The following is a 16,766-nucleotide window of genomic DNA, read 5'->3' as shown; positions in this document are numbered from 1 at the left end:
TAAGAGATAAAACACCCTGGTTGCAGCTTTCAGACAGGAATAAAATACTTCTTGCTAGAAGTCTTTCATTATTTTAGTGAGAAATTACCTCTTTCTCAAAATCTTTGCTACATTAGAGGGAGCCGTACCTCACAATTTGTTATACTATCAACAGCTCTCCAATGTTCGTTACCAAGTCAGTTTTTAAGTTAATATTTGTTTTGAGTAATTACCAAACGTGTACCTTCCCTTAATAGTGGACACTATTGGTAATTACTCAAAATAATTATCAGCAGAAAACCTCACTTGGTAATGAGTAGTGGGGAGAGGTTGATAGTATAAAACATTGTGCGAAACGGCTCCTTCTGAAGTGACGTAGTTTTCGAGAAAGAAGTAATTTTCCACGAATTTGATTTCAAGACCTCAAGTTTAGAATTTGAGGTCTCGAAATCAAGCATCTGAAAGCACACAATTTTGTGCGACAAGGGTGTTTTTTCTTTCATTATTATCTCGCAACTTCGACGACCAATTGAGCTCAAATTTTCACAGGCTTGTTACTTTATGCATATGTTGAGATACAGCAAGTGAGAAGGCTAGTCTTTGACAATTACCAATAGTGGCCAATGTCTTTAAGCAGCTCTATGAAGTTGGGCCCTGGCAAACCCCTACACTTTCTTTTAGACGGCCTGGCTTGATTTGCCTGGATCATCGGCCTCTACCTACTAATCGATGATACTGTATATTATTTGTATTTTTAGTAAGACAATTTGCCGCCAGATGCTCTGCATGGGACTTAAATTTATTTACATAAAATAAATGAACGTTTTTAATCTTATTTGTAGACAGCAGTGTGAAATAAAAGTCACCACTTACTTAAAGTAGTTACAAGTTCTTTAAAGATAATAAGTTTAATGAGAAATACACATAAAATTTGTAAAAATTTTGTAAAATTTGTAAAATTTGTAATACAAGAAAATGTAAAAAAAAAAAAAAAAAAAGGATGCGGCTTCAAAAAAAGGACGAGGGAGGGGACGATTAACTGGTATATTTTGTATGGGCCTTATTAACTTTCCTGTTTGTCCTAGGTCTAGTAACTTTTCTTTGCTCTGTACGATCTATTGCAACTGAAGTTCTGCTCAGAAGACCGTATGTTGTATACAAAAAATGTGTAATTGTTTTTGTTTTTAAATACAAGTCTTTTGAATATGCCTCCATTATTTTGCCCCTATTTCATTGTGTCTCATATAATGATAGGTCTAGTATCTTTATTATATACTATCTTTGTTCGGTAGACCTTCTTTATAATTATCAATGACGTCATCGGGGGTCACGTGACGCGGCCTTAAAGGTGCACTTTTTGAACTAGTATAACTCCCGAAGTAATTATGCGATCAAGTTGAAACTTGGTAGGTTGTTGGATATTGACAAGTTCTTATGAAATGACGTCATAATGACATCATCACATGATTTTCTATGATTTCTTTCATTTTTTGCACCTTTATCTCTTTAATTGCTAACTGTACATGGTATAATCTAAATTATTTTTTTAAATAGCCAGAATTTGTTATAACTGCTTTGAAAACAATTAAAATGTCAATTTCAGTTGAGACATTTGAAAATGTTATTAACGAAACAGCTCTGGATTTGTGCACAAATGCAATTATGTCTAGTTATATACATGTACTATCTTTGTTCGGTAGACCTTCTTTATAATTATTTCTGTGCATTTTGCGATATGTCCTGTTGAATATAATGGAAATTAAAATGTTTGTGAAATAAAAACTGACACATTTTTTTATAACCATATACAACAATGTAACTTCAAAGTGCAATTCACAAAACGCGTTACAGCCTACTAGCGAAAGGTGATGTCTTTTTTACCAAGTAAGTTTGTATTGCCATTAATTGTTAGAGTGATTACAAAATGTAAACCTCCCCCCAAACCTTAAAAAAATAAGGGATGCCATTATTTTTAACTTGGCAAAAAAAAAAAAAAAAATTCTGCATCATTTCATAAGTAGGATTTGAAACTTTGCATGGTGGAAATAAGATATAGAAGAGTTTGCGGTAACACCATGTAATAACAATCTCTAAATGAGTTGGGGTGGTTCTGAAAAGAACCGTTGGATTAACTCGACGTTTCGATCAGTATGCTCTGATCGTCATTTCATGTTTATTCTCGAGGAAAAACCTATCCTTAAAATCAGTGGACACTATTGGTAATTACTCAAAATAATTATTAGCATAAAACCTTTCTTGGTGACGAGTTATGGGAGAGGATGATGGTATAAAACATTGTGAGAAACAGCTCCCTCTGAAGTGCCATAGTTTTCGAGAAAGAAGTAATTTTCCACGAATTTGATTTCGAGACCTCAGATTTAGAACTTGAGGTCTCGAAATCAACCATCTAAACGCACACAACTTCGTGTGACAAGGGTGTTTTCTTTCATTATTATCTCGCAACTTTGATGACCGATTGAGCTCAAATTTTCACAGGTTAGTTATTTTATGCATATTTTGAGATACACCAACTGTGAAGGCTAGTCTTTGACAATTACCAATAGTGTCCAGTGCCTTTAAAAAATGAAGTCTTAAATTTCAGGTTTTGATACATTTTGCAGATCAAGTGTTTGGCGATTCATGAATCCCTACTCACTCTGAATGAAGATGTTGTAAAACAATTTACCTGTAGAAGTTTCAGTGTTATTAATCAACAGGTGGTTAAAAAAACAATTGAAAATCACAGAGCAATGTTTTCAGGAGGGTTGAGTAATTCCGCTGTTCATACCCTAAAATAATTTTTGTCTCACAAAAGACGAAAATTCTTTTCATGAAACTTTATTAATAATTTCTCAACAAATACAGCACCTCAGCCAGTAATATTATAAGGAAAGCTTTCCACCATCATGATCTTTAAAGGATTTGGGTACCTTTTCAAAATGTCCACAGATTTACATTAAACTTACAGGGTTTAAAGATAATGATAGTGGAAAGCTTCCCTTCAAGTATTACTTACTGATGTAAGTACTGTAGGTGCTGTAGTTTTTGAGAAATGAGTAATACAATGTCATGAAAGTTTGTTTGTAAATGCTTAAAATAATTTTCGTCTCATGAGACGAAAATTATTTTCATGACATTGTTTTACTCATTTCCCAAAAACTACAGCACCTCAGTACGTAATGTTTTCAGGGAAGCTTTCTACTATCATTATCTTCAAACTGTGTAAGTTTAGTGTAAATCTGTGGACATTGTGTTTTTTGTCCTACAAAAGTTACATACACCCTTTAAAGGCACTGGACACCTTTGACAAAGACCAGTATTCTCACATGGTGTATCCCAACATATGCATAAAGTAACAAATCTGTGCAAACTTGGAATAGATTGGTCATTGAAGTTGCAAGAGAATAATGAAAGAAAAAACACCCTTGTTGCACAAAATTGATGTGCTTTCACACGTGGGCAAACCCCTTCTCTTTATAGATAAGTGCACTGGGTTCTTTTTTGTGCGATGCCCAACACACTCGACCAACGGCTTTTTGTGTCCCATCTGAAGGACGAAGCATCATTGTTAAGTGGCTTGCTTAATAACACAAGTGTCACAAATGGGACTTGAACCGACACTCTGCTGATCAGAAACACCAGAGTTGAATTCGGTGCTCTAAACTGAGTGGTTTCTTCTAAGAAGAACCGGAATTGAAAAATAGTGTTTGAAGTTTTGAACACTGTGCTCCATTTGTATTCCGCTCAGAGAGGTAGAGCAGAATACACCAGTGTTCTCCCTTATTAAGTAATTCGCTGGCCACGAAACTACCTTCTAAGTAGAGGAGACCTAAGGCTCAGTGTCTTATCCAAAGAAAACAAAACAACTATGGTATCTTGCTCAAGGGCACAAGTGGCTAGTCCGGTGCTCTTAACCTTTTTATAATATTATCATACATGTTGCTGGAAACGACCAACGGTGGGCACGACCAAGGTGATGTATCCCAGCGTACATTACCTTTCATGATGTATGAAGCTAAACCACAAACAACAACAATTCGCATTCTATGGGAAATGTGCACCTAGTACTATTAATATTATAGATACTTGAACTTCATAGCAACGCACCTGTAATTATCCACACTGTGTTCCCGCGGTAACATCAAGAGTCACGTTTCCAAGGACAAGCCTTGTTTTGCCAGATTTCAAAACCTGCATTTTACCCAAGTACCCTGCTGCCACTTATTCACTGTTTCTCATTGTGTCTTAATAGCGTATGTGCTGTTTGGACCAGTGGTACGGGTAGTCTTTTGTCGTTTTCTACCTTCTTAGTCGATAGTTGTAAAAGACTCTCAAAGTTTGGCGTGCAGACAATTCTGTTTTTCACGTGTCCCAGTCGAATCATTTCACTATTTCTCATCGTGTCTTAATAGCGTATGTGCTGTTTGGACCAATGGTTCGGTTAGTCTCTTGTCTGTGTCGTTTTCTACCTTCTACGTCGATAGTTGTAAAAGACTCTCAAAGTTTGGCGTGCAGACAATTCTGTTTTTCACGTGTCCCAATCGTATCATTTCACCTGAACGCTCATCGTCGTCAAGCCTAAGTGACATCACATCCTGAATTTAAACAAGATACAAAAGAAACGATAATAATAGAGACACGCAATGCAAGTGTTGTGTTATGACTGTTAAAGAACCCAGAGCACTTATCGAAAAGAAGGGGTTTTCCCCGGTGTTACTGACTGTGTCGGCTGTATGCCCCGTAGGACCTTGTAAACCCTTATATGGTGCTAAATAATTGGGTCTTAGAACTTATCACTACAATAACTTATCTTTCTGAAAGTTTATATCTCAGCGCCAAAGGTTCCTTGTTTGGTAGATACGTGCGCTATATAAGACTTTGATACTATTATTATTATCATTGGTATATAGCGCTCAAATCCGTCACTCAGTGCACTCATGGGGCTCGTACATTATCACCCCAGTTTATTTTTTCATTCCTTAAACGATTTCAGCTCCCAGGAGAGTAAACGGCCTGTGCTGGCACGAACTAGTGCACTATGTTAAATCAGGAACCATCACTGCCCTCACAGGTACCCATTTACTCCTGGGTGGAGAGAAGCAACTATAGTTTTAACTATAATTGCTTCTCTCCACCCAGTGTCTTGTTAAAGGACACAAGTGTCACGACAAGGACTCAAACCAACACTCTGCTGAACAGAAACACCAGAGCTCGAGTCTGGTGCTCGGACACTACACCCAATTAGAAGAAGAATTCCAGACGATTTCAGTATCAACTAAATACAGCCGGCTCTCATTATAAAGAGCACTGTTAAAGGAATGTTACAGAATTGGTAAGAAACAAAAATCGTGAAGATCACAGATTAACGTAAAACTTACACGGTCTATTGATGATAGAAGAAAACATCCCTTGAAATAATATTTCTGTCTGAAATTTCATATTCGATGAGAAATAAATAATCAAAATTCTCATTCTTGAGTTTATCGCTCAGTGAGCCTTTTATTCATTTTTGTTTTGGCATCAATGCAATGCAAAATTTGTAATCCATTTTTCATTTTTTTCTTGTGACCTAGATGGCCGATCGATCTCAAACTTCTACAGGTTTGTCAGTTCATGTATATGGTGGATTACATAAAGTGCTTACACTGTCAGCAATTTATTTGCTAGCAAAACCAATGGACCATTGCTATGAAATATGCTAATTACATTCACGCATGCGTACAGACCCTGTTGGTTGGCAAACACCATGGAGTTGTGCACTAAGCAAACGCGCAATCGTATCTGCGTCACGCACCCATTAGCCGTGTACAAAACAGCGCGATGTTCCCTCATTTTGCCAACCAAAACATTAGTGCGCATGCGCTACGTGCAATTTACATATTTCATGGGAAGGGTCTATTCTGTAATGTTCGTTAAGAAAAGGTTCTGCTTTTAAAGAGTATACATTGTACTCTGAAGTCCCAAATCTCATTTCGGTTTGGTGTGTTTTTGATATGCCCATATGGGTGTGATAAAGCGCTATATTTACTATTATTATAGATCTGTAGATACTTGAATTTCATAGCAACGCACCTGTAAGAATCCGCACTGTGTTCCTGTGGCAACATCAAGAGTCACGTTTCCAAGGACTAGCCTTGTTTTGCCGGATTTCAAAACCTGCATTTTACCCAAGTACCCTTCTGGCAGGCTCTGTAGGGTACACTTGACTGGTTTATTGTCCTGTTTAAAAAGAAATATAATTTACCATGTTTATAGCCTGTTTAAAGGCAGAAGACACTATTTAATACCCAAACAAATTGTTAGCATAATAACTGACTTGGTAATGAGTAACAGGGAGCTGTTGATAGTGTAATACATTGTGAGAAACGACTCGCTCTGAAGTAACATAGTTTTTGAGAAAGAGGTAATTTCTTACTCAAATTTATTTTAATTGAATTTGAGACCTTAGTTGAGGTCTCAAATTCAAGAGTTTGACCAATTGAGTTCAAAGTTTCACAGCATCTTTTTATCGAGAATTACAGATTTATTTTAAACACATGGCATGGCACGGCGAAACGTGTGGAAACAAGGGTGGGTTTTCCCGTTATTTTCTCCCGACTCAGATGACCGATTGAGCCTAAATTTTCACATGTTTGTTATTTTATATTTAAGTTGTTTTACACGAAGTGTGGGCCTTTGGACAATACTGTTACCGAAAGTGTCCAATGGCTTTAAATTGTATAATAGAGAAAGTGTAGGCCTAAACAGAAAGTTAAAAAGTGAACCATAGAGAGATAAAAAGGCAATTACTGAAAAAAGTACACCATACAACAAGTATAGTAAAAAGGCAATAACAACAAAGGAGTTAGAACCCAAAAGATACTACAGCTCACCGTTCCAGCTGCCTAATGTATAACTTAATGGCAGCCGGAACAAACATACCTCCGGGTTCTGATGGCTCTTTGAAGAAAATTATTACTTCTTAGGCTTTTCTGGAACTTCAAATGCAGCAGGTGTGAGCTGTCGGAACTAATGAATAAGATTCAAAAAGTTGAAAGCAGTTTATTTTCAGACTGATTACACAACGTACCTCTTTAGACTTCTTGTGGCTATCTGTGTCTGCCGTTGTCGTTCCTGGTTCTTGTTTAAACTTTGGTCTCTGCTCTTCATCATCCTTTGTCATTGCCTGACCAGGTAGTGTATCCGGAAACTGGAAAAATATAAGTTCACCTTCAGATTTTGTCCGACTGCCAAATATGGAGGCACACGTTGTCCTCTCTGGTATGGATTTTGTGCTGGTCTTTGGTTGTATGGCGATTTTTTCCAGAGAAGGTTTTGTTTCTGGTTCTGGCATTTCTACATCCTCTCCAGCGTCCGGTTCTTTTTTAATTTCTAAAGACAAATAAATTATCATAGAGTTAAGAATGTACAATAAGCACACACTTACAAAATATTTAAATAATTTAATCAGAAAAAACCTAGCTATGACAATATTTTTAAAATGATAAGAAAAGGCAAAGTAACAGGAACCCCCCCCCCCCTAAAATTTGTTTTTGATGAAGTGACCAGGGGTGGATTTCACAAAGGCTTTAGACTAGTCTTATCTCCAGTTAGGACGATTAAAGTTTTTAATACCTCCTGGGACTAGTCCTAGAAAGAAATTAACAAATGAATTAGGCAGGCTAAAAGGGGTCATCTGTGGCGAAAAAGGAGGAGGCAAAGGGTTATTAGTTGTTTCCTTCTCGGATGCTCAGACCATGGGGTTTATTGGTACGAAGGCGCCTTATTCACAATTTCTCTCTAGTTTATCCCTATCCTAAGTCTCTTAGTGGCTACCTAGTAAAGTGTTATTAGTTGTTTCCTTCTTGGATGCTCAGACCATGGGGTTTATTGGTCTGAAGGCGCCTTATTCACAATTTCTCCCTAGTTTATCCCTATCCTAAGTCTCTTAATGGCTACCTAGTAAAGGGTTATTAGTTGTTTCCTTCTTGGATGCTCAGACCATGGGGTTTATTGGTCCGAAGGCGCCTTAATCACAATTTCTCCCTAGTTTATCCCTATCCTAAGTCTCTTAATGGCTACCTAGTAAAGGGTAATTAGTTGTTTCCTTCTTGGATGCTCAGACCATTGGGGTTGAGAGGTCTGAAGGCGCATTATCCACAGTTTCTCTCTAGTTTATCCCTATCCTAAGTCTCTTAGTGGCTACCTAGTAAAGGGTTACTAGTTGTTTCCTTCTTGGATGCTAAGACCATTGGGGTTGAGAGGTCTGAAGGCGCCTTATTCACAATTTCTCCCTAGTTTATCCCTATCCTCTAAGTGGCTACCTAGTAATAGTTATAATAATTTGGGAGGCTAATCGTCCTTACTCGCAGCTAGAGCTGAATTGCGAAGGACGCGGCTACAACGTATTCGAGAAGCAGGCATGCAAGGGCGCATTTAGCTGCCAGCCACATCAACCCATTATGACCACGGAGCACAGCCAAGATCGAAAGTGTTAGATTTTTTCCTGAGGGAGGAAAACCGGATAGTCTGGAAAACCCTCATGGCACAGCAGAGAACCAACGCATAATTCAACTCACATGTGGCCCCGACCGGGAATCGAACCGGGGTCAATTTGGTGAGAGGCGAGCGCTTTACGCACAAGCCAACCGTGCCACCAGTTATGTTACCAATGAGTAAATTCTTACCTTTTTTTTCCTCCTCACATTCCATCTTTATTTCTGCGTCTTGTTTGTGTTCCTTCTTCAAGGACAACGCCGCCACCAACGGTAGATGTATCGGGCAGTATTGATTTTCCGCATAATCCCCATCCAACTCACTCACAAACTAAACATTGAAAAAAAGGATTAAGGTGTCATGGCCGAGTGTTTTAAAGCATCGAGATCAAGTTGTAGTGGTTAAGTCATCAGAGTATGGGTTCGAATCCCGGTCATGACACTTATGTCTAGGTGACCTGGCTGAGTGGTTAGAGCATCGAGCTCAAGCACCAGTGGTAAGGTCATCGGAGTGTGGGTTCGAATCCCAATCATGACACTTAGTAATGTCTTGGTGTCATGGCCGAGTGTTTTAGAGCATTGAATTCAAGTTCTAGTGGTTAAGCCATCAGAGTGTGGGTTCGAATCCTGGTCATGTCACTTGTATCCATGAGCAAGATGCTTTACTGAAATTGCTTCTCTTCACCCAGGAGTATAAATGGGTGCCTGTGTATAAAAAGGCGTGACAGTAGCACAGGGCGATATACTCTCCACGGAGCTGGGAAAGATTAAAGATTTGCCCATTGAACAGGGCATTAATGCAAAGCGCATTGATACATTGTATCTTAACTTGTACTAATATTATTCAAAAGTGGTGTAAGCCAATCTCCTTGAACGAAACAAACTTAGTTAAATTATCAACTCTGTTTATTTTTTCCATTTGGAAAAAGTACAATTTTCTTACGTCATCTCTGAGAATTTCTTTCATCCTCCTAGAGTCTTCCTCCGTCATTTTATCTCTTTTGATTGGCCGAGAAGAAGATGATGATTTACTGTCCCCTCCTCCTCCAAGATAACCACTGCCCCCTCCTACTGCCGGACAAAAACAAACAAGAGATTTAATTTTTGTTACTTTATTATTTTTCACAAAATTTGGAAAAGTGTACTTTCAGGCCGGAATGCTTTGTTTTTGAAAGAACAAGGGCACCAAGAAATTTTCTCCAATGCAATTGTAAACTTCCACTGTAGCATTTCAAGGCAACAAGGCAATGGCAAGAGGCATGGAGGCGATCGAATTCTTTCCCTTTGTGAATAATAATAATAATAATAAAGAATATTTATAGGGCGCCAAAATCCACCAAAATGAGGTGCTCAAGGCCTGAGTATACAGCGCTAAACATACTTCGGTGTTAGGGTAAAAACAAACTATATTAATTTGTTGTGGTACTCGCTGCTAACACAAAGAATTTAAACTGCCTCTAGCCACCGGGATAGCTCGGTGGTAAGACATCTCCAGCAAAGATTGTGGGTTCAAATTCCACCAAGTGATTTACCTGCCGATTCCTTTTAAAGAACTTGAGGAAATACTGAGTACACACATTCATAAATACCTAAGACAGTTTCGCTATTCCTACATTCCTATTGGTGAAGAGCGCGTCATGTGGGGCTGTTAAAACCTTGATAATGACCAGTAAAAAGTGTTGAAACATGGGCGTGACACTCGAGCTTGCACCTGTGCTTATAAGACAGTTTCTTCATTCCTATTGGTCGAGAGCCACGGTCGCGACAGTTGTGCCACATCACGTGATACGCACGATGCGCACAGCATTCCCTTATAAGAAGTTGTTTACACTAGGGCTTTACCATTTCATAGCTGGAGGGGTGTTGTGTTGAAAGAAATCATTGAACAATATATAATTTTGGAATTTATTTCACTATTTGACAAAAAGTGTTGATGTTTTTTGACCAAAAAGGTATTTATGAATGGGAATCAAAGTGTCTTGAACCGGTTTTCAACTAGTTGTTTAAACTCGCCAACGCCTGGTTCTTAATAATTTACCTCGACTTTGTCTCGGTAAAATTATCAAGATCCAGGCCTCGTTGGGTTTAAACCACTAGTTGAAAACCTCTTCACCACACATTGATTCCCTCATGGATGTAAGGGTTGAAAACAAATTAAATTCTTTATCCCTAATGCAAACACAACATTAATTTTAAATCGTTAGAATACCCACTGCTAACACAATTCAAACTACCTCTGACCAACGGGCTCGCTCGGTGGTCGAGTGGTTAGACGGTTAGACAAAGTTCATGGGTCAGTATAAAGAGTAATGTGTTACAAGTAATGTAAGAATAAGTTTTGAATTGTAGAGAGAAGGGGTTCGCCCCGATGTTCCTCGCCTGATCGGAGGTTTCGACACAGCACCTTGTTAACCATTACAAGGTACTACACAAACACAAAGCTCCACATATCTTGCATGGCAAAATACTGAGCGCTTTGGGGTGTGCTGGTATAATTATTATTTTACTTGTTAAAAATAAGTTCTTAATAGTCAAACTTTCCATTGAATATACATGCCTTTTTTGTTTAGTCTGTCTACAAGGCCTTTCTCAAAGATAGAGTGGGATAAAATGGTTTTAAAACCAAAGTCCTTGAGGTGGAAGAACTCAACTACTTGACTAATCTTTACCCTCAAACTTTCCATTGAATATACATATACAAGCCTTTTTTGCTTAAAGGCAGTAGACACTAATGGTAATTTCTTGAACTAATTATTAGCATAAAACCTTACTTTGTAACAAGTAATGGGGAGAGGCTGATAGTATAAAACATTGTGAGAAACTGCTCCCTCTGAAGTAACGTAGTTTTCAAGAAAGAAGTAATTTTCCTCAAACTTGATTTTGAGACCTCAGATTTAGAAGTTGAGATCTCAAAATCAAGCATCTGAAAGCACAGAACTTCGGGTGTTTTTTCTTTCATGATTATCTCGCAACTTGGATGACCGATTGAGCTGTGACGACTATTCTTTGACAATTACCAATATTGTCCAGTGTCTTTAATAGTAAAACTTTCCATTGAATATACATAAATACATACCTTTTTTGTTAAGTCTGTCAGCAGGGCCTTGCTCAAAGATAGAGTGGGATTGAATGGTTTCTGGTCGTCCACGACCTCTGCCTCTCCCACGACCGCCATCACCTCTCCCGGATTTCTGACCTCTCTGTCGTGGGGTGTCTGATGATACAGACTCTTTGCTTGTGCTTTATGAAAAGACAAAGTCAATTGGTTACTGACAAACTAATAAATAATAATACCGAATTGTAATGCCCTGTTCATACTTCCTGTAAATCGAAGCGAAATTGACGTGAAATTGACGTCATAACTCTCCTTTTGCAGCGCAAGTGAGTTGAGCAGAGTTGAACTGCTGCGAAATTATTTGTTGCAAAATTGTGACGTTTGCTTCACGTCAGCAGGAAGTATAAACCGGGATTTATACGAACATATCCATCTGGCTGGGTGCTCAGGGCGTTTGAACAAACACTAAGAGAAGATGAATCTCTTCTGTTTTATGGGTCAGTTTTATTTGCGAGACTCAAACTCCAAGTTAAAGCCACTAGACACCTTCGGTTATTGTCAAAGACCAGTTCTTCTCACTGGGTGTATCTACATATATATGCAAAAGATACTCAAACTGTGAAAATTTGAGCTCAATTGGGCCTCAAAGTTGCAAGAGAATAATGGAAGAAAAAACACCTTTTTCGCACAAGTTGTGTATTTTCAGATGCTTGAATTCGAGACCTCAGCTGAATTACTTTCTTTCTCAAACACTGTGTTCAGAGGAAGCCATTTCTCACAATGTTTGTTTTCTATCAACAGCTCTCCATTGCTCGTTTCCAAGTATGCAAATAGTGTCCAGTGCATTAAAACATGATTCTTTAAAGACATGACAAAGATTAACAATATTTGTTCTTTCTCAAGTCTACTGGCCCAACACTGAAATAACTTGCGCGACATGGCCGGTGGTCCAAGGTCAAATTTTGAGCCCTGGGACCCATTTCCATTTCATAGCGCATACCATACACATGCCGTAAGCACACGAAAAGGCGTGCTAACCTTCTGGTGTTACTGCTAACTTTGCAAAAATAATGACATCACAATGCAAATCCATGGTGAAAACGCAATATGCCACCTAAATTCTCTTCTGACCTGTGAAATATGCTTACCTTAGTAAATTTTCTGCTACAGTAAGATCAAAAATGTTGCTTAGCGTTAAGCAGCGCTATGAAATTTAGCACTGGAGGTGAGCATTGACAAGGACAAATTCTAACATTTCTTGCTTACCCATCTTTTTGGCTTCTCTCTTTTCTACCAGCTGAAGTGAGGTTAGGCTTGAATGCTTTCTGTAAGAACAAAATGAAAGGTGGTATTGTTATTGTTGGTATTTGAAATATCACTAAAAATCTGGACTGCTTATGTCCAAGCGAGGAAGAATAACCAGCAACTGCCACACAATCTGAGAAACATTTCTGTCAGTTACATTTCTCAAATCAATATTTGTTCTGGGATAATTTTTCTATAAATGCAGTACAAGAAAGTGACAAGTTTCTCAAATTGTATTTACTATCCAAAGGTGACCTTTTTTTCTTTCTTTATAAATAAGTTTTTTATTTCAATTAGAATAAAAATAGTTATAAGAGATGTTAAGTTTGCATTGGGGATAAAGAATATTGATTTTGGTTTTAACCCATACACCGATGTGTGTGAGCACTGTATGCTCAGTACTTTCCCCCGAGTTCTGTGAAAAATATAGTTCTGCATAGTTCTGCATAATATAGAATAGAGTTATCTACCAAACATTTACAGACCCTTTAAAATGATAAGTCATTAGAACAGTTTTAAAAACACCATGCCAATCACAAATTACTGGAAGCAGAAGCATGCATCATGCAGGGAGCCTGGGCATTCTCTTCTTTTCAAGTACAGCGGGGCGGCACAATTTGCTATGTTTTAGACTGACAATTACAGCGAGGATCAAGCCGAAAACCTGTAAGTATTGCAATCCTATGAAACTGTCGGTTTTTGGTATTTTTAAGAATTTTTTTTAAGGCTTCATCTTGCACAAGGGAAAAATTACAATATCGAGTATATAATTAAATTTTTGATTAATCAGTTATTAAAAAAAAAACTTACAGCACAAATGTTTATAAATAGATTGACCATAAACAAACCTTCTGTACACCTCCTAGGGTTAGGTCCCTTGCTGGGCGTAAAGATGGGAGACGAGTGCTTGGGTTGACAATACCCCCTCGACGCCCAATTAGCCCTCGAGGAAGGCTTCCTGAGGTATTTCCTGAAGATGGGGATTGTTCTTGCCCAGACATGGTGATGTTTTTATCTTATACGTCTTTCTCTCCATCTTTTCAAAGAAAAACAAAAAAAAATAAATTTACAATAGTAATAAAAATAGTAAGAATAAGATAAAGAAATAGGCCTATTTCATTTTGAAATCAGGAAAACATTTAATGGTTTGAACCGAGTGTGGTGGTGGATTGGCCCTGATTACTTCTAGAAACTATAAGGCTCCCCTGTGAGCTCACAGGGGAGCGTTTCTAGAAGTAGGCCCTGATGAGGCTAAGCTATGCTGTAGCCTGTAGCCTGTACATACGAGACAGGGCACTGCGGACATGGTCATGACATGGTGACAACTGACATGGACGTGACTGCTGCTTTTGGTCGTACTCACATGCATGCAGTGGTGGCAGCGAAATCTTTATTGATAGTTACAGTTAGTTGTGATAACGTAAGTCGTGACCCTCCTACCAGTACCACTGACGTCGGACTATGTTTAACTTTTAATTTTATTAACAACAATAAAGAATGTTCTTAAAGCCATTGGACCCTTTCGGTACAGAAAAAAAAAAAAAAGTTCACTGATTTACAAATAACTTACAGGGTATACAGAAGGTAGTGGTGAAATACTTCTCTTGAAATATTATTCCATGAAATGCTTTACTTTTTGAGAAAACAGTAAAACAATATCAATTCTCGTTAACGAGAATTACGGATTTATTTTAAACACATGTCATGACACGGCGAAACGCGCGGATACAAGGGTGGGTTTTCCCGTTATTTTCTCCCGACTCCAATGACCGATTAAGCCCAAATTTTCACAGGTTTGTTATTTGATATAGAAGTTGTGATACACGAAGTGTGGGCCTTGGCCAATACTGTTTACCGAAAGGGTCCATGGCTTTAATCTTAATATTAAAAGCTGACAGTGATATTCGTGTCATCTTTACCATGTGTTCACTGTTGACTGGACTGTAGTTAGTGCTGTTATGTTTTAGACCCAGTAACTGGGGCGCTGTACTCCTTTTCAACAATTTTTGACTTTATCTGTCGTACTAGCGCCCCAGGGAATGGCACAGAATTTTAACGAATACCCAGTTTTTCGCGACACCCAGCCACAAAAAATGCCTCAAAATGACATAAAGACCAAACAAACTAGCTCAAAAATCGCCTACTCTATTCTCGATACGTCTAGGATGTAACATCAGGCATTTAATTGTACTCACGATCATTTTTTAAACTCCAAATCGATGATTTTTAACTCCGCATCGTGGAGCGATTGACAAGTCTGCGATTTTCGGATGTGTATGGTAACGAAACATGGCGTCGCGTTGTGGGTGGATGTCCATCAACGGCTGTTTAATGCTACACTTGTTACAGGCGTTGCAGCGAATGCTATACATTGTACACGGGGATGGGTACAGGCGCTGCAGCTAGCGAGTGCCCACGTGCGTTCAATCATGGTCAACGTAATTTACACGGTGCCGGGTTGTTGGAAAATTATCAGAAAGGGGGTGAAAGGTTCTCAGAAAGGGAATATTGTTTTTCTGGTCTGAAGTCTGCTGGATGAAGCTGGATGGTTCTGGATGAAGTCTGCTGGTCTGGATTTTTCTGGTCATCGCCCCCCCCCCCCCAAAAAAAAGGAAAAAACGAAAAAAAGGGGAAAAAAGATGATAAATAAAAAAAAAAAATTCTACAGTGACACTGGCAGCACTAAACATTATAAGAAGCAATTTAACCATGCACAAAAAATCGTAGGCCTAGATGAAGTACAGCGGTTTTTATTTATTTATCATATTTTTCCCCTTTTTTTTTTTTTTTTCTTTTTTTTTGAGGGGCGATGACCAGAAAAATCCCCTCTTTCAGACAATATTCCCTTTCTGAGAACCTTTCACCCCCTTTCTGATAATTTTCCAACAACCCGGCACCGTGTAAGTTACGTTGACCATGATTGAACGCACGTGGGCACTCGCTAGCTGCAGCGCCTGTACCCATCCCCGTGTACAATGTATAGCATTCGCTGCAACGCCTGTAACAAGTGTAGCATTAAACAGCCGTTGATGGACATCCACCCACAACGCGACGCCATGTTTCGTTACCATACACATCCGAAAATCGCAGACTTGTCAATCGCTCCACGATGCGGAGTTAAAAATCATCGATTTGGAGTTTAAAAAATGATCGTGAGTACAATTAAATGCCTGATGTTACATCCTAGACGTATCGAGAATAGAGTAGGCGATTTTTGAGCTAGTTTGTTTGGTCTTTATGTCATTTTGAGGCATTTTTTGTGGCTGGGTGTCGCGAAAAACTGGGTATACGTTAAAATTCTGTGCCATTCCCTGGGGCGCTAGTACGACAGATAAAGTCAAAAATTGTTGAAAAGGAGTACAGCGCCCCAGTTACTGGGTCTAGTTATGTTTTAATTAATGTTAGTTTGTGTACTGTAAATTAGTGTAATTAATAATAATATTAAATAAGTTGAGTTTAATTAATATTTATAAATTAATTTCAATATTAAAAAAGTCAATCAAAACCTAGCCCCACTTGTGTGTGTGGCCAAGGAATAGGATAGCTGAATCCTTCCTTGCCTTGGCCACACAAGTGGTGGGGCTAATCAAAACCATAATATTGATCATTGATATTTTGAATTTGAATATTACAGTGGAATATATCACTATCTCTGGACTCTACTATGATTTGATTATATAAAACTTACAAACATTAATAAAACCACAACAACATCCTCACCAACACCATCCAGTCATCCACAAAATTCAGTAATGGGCGCCGCCATGTTTTTAGTTTAGGGCTAAAGGACGCCACCAATCGTTGAACACGCGAATCACTGAAGCGTTCCCGATGCAATTTGTACACGTATATGCACAAAACACTAGCCTTACATAATAATCGATTCTTACGTGGAAAACTTGGTTACAAGCATACTTGCTAACCACAGAAAAATCATGCTTAGTTAGGAAAAA

At 38.4% G+C, this 16,766-nt stretch overlaps 1 protein-coding gene across 3 annotated transcripts; it reads right to left on the bottom strand.

Moving 5' to 3' along the window:
- Positions 1-30: 30 nt before the first annotated feature.
- LOC139951430 (DNA-directed RNA polymerase III subunit RPC4-like) lies at positions 31-16,605 on the bottom strand. 3 transcript variants are annotated; one of them, XM_071950327.1, is made up of 9 exons: positions 16,534-16,605; positions 13,662-13,849; positions 12,775-12,833; positions 11,530-11,693; positions 9,397-9,524; positions 8,646-8,784; positions 7,049-7,350; positions 6,052-6,198; positions 31-4,574 (listed from the first exon to the last, which is right to left on the bottom strand). In XM_071950327.1, the coding sequence occupies exons 2-9, from the start codon at positions 13,812-13,814 to the stop codon at positions 4,452-4,454; spliced, it is 1,215 nt and encodes a 404-aa protein (XP_071806428.1). In that variant the 5' UTR covers positions 13,815-13,849; positions 16,534-16,605; the 3' UTR covers positions 31-4,451. The 3 variants fall into 3 exon arrangements, with proteins under 3 accessions (XP_071806428.1, XP_071806427.1, XP_071806429.1); XM_071950326.1 differs by having other exon boundaries at positions 16,502-16,597; XM_071950328.1 differs by having other exon boundaries at positions 9,397-9,521; positions 16,502-16,597.
- Between the last annotated feature and the right edge of the window lie 161 nt (positions 16,606-16,766).

The sequence above is a fragment of the Asterias amurensis genome, chromosome 19 (assembly GCF_032118995.1).
Source record: "Asterias amurensis chromosome 19, ASM3211899v1".
Lineage (NCBI taxonomy): Eukaryota > Metazoa > Echinodermata > Asteroidea > Forcipulatida > Asteriidae > Asterias > Asterias amurensis.
This window is presented reverse-complemented; position numbering and strand designations above follow the sequence as displayed.

What these genes read in the sequence shown, in the direction of transcription:
- LOC139951430 (XM_071950327.1), bottom strand. Translation starts at nt 13,814, where the DNA reads ATGTCTGGGCAAGAACAATCCCCATCTTCAGGAAATACCTCAGGAAGC. An exon ending in CCCTAGGAGGTGTACAGAAG is followed by an intron (nt 12,834 to 13,661) that starts GTTTGTTTATGG and finishes TTGTTCTTACAG; the next exon opens with AAAGCATTCAAGCCTAACCT. An exon ending in CACAGTGCGGATTCTTACAG is followed by an intron (nt 4,575 to 6,051) that starts GTGCGTTGCTAT and finishes GTTTAAATTCAG; the next exon opens with GATGTGATGTCACTTAGGCT.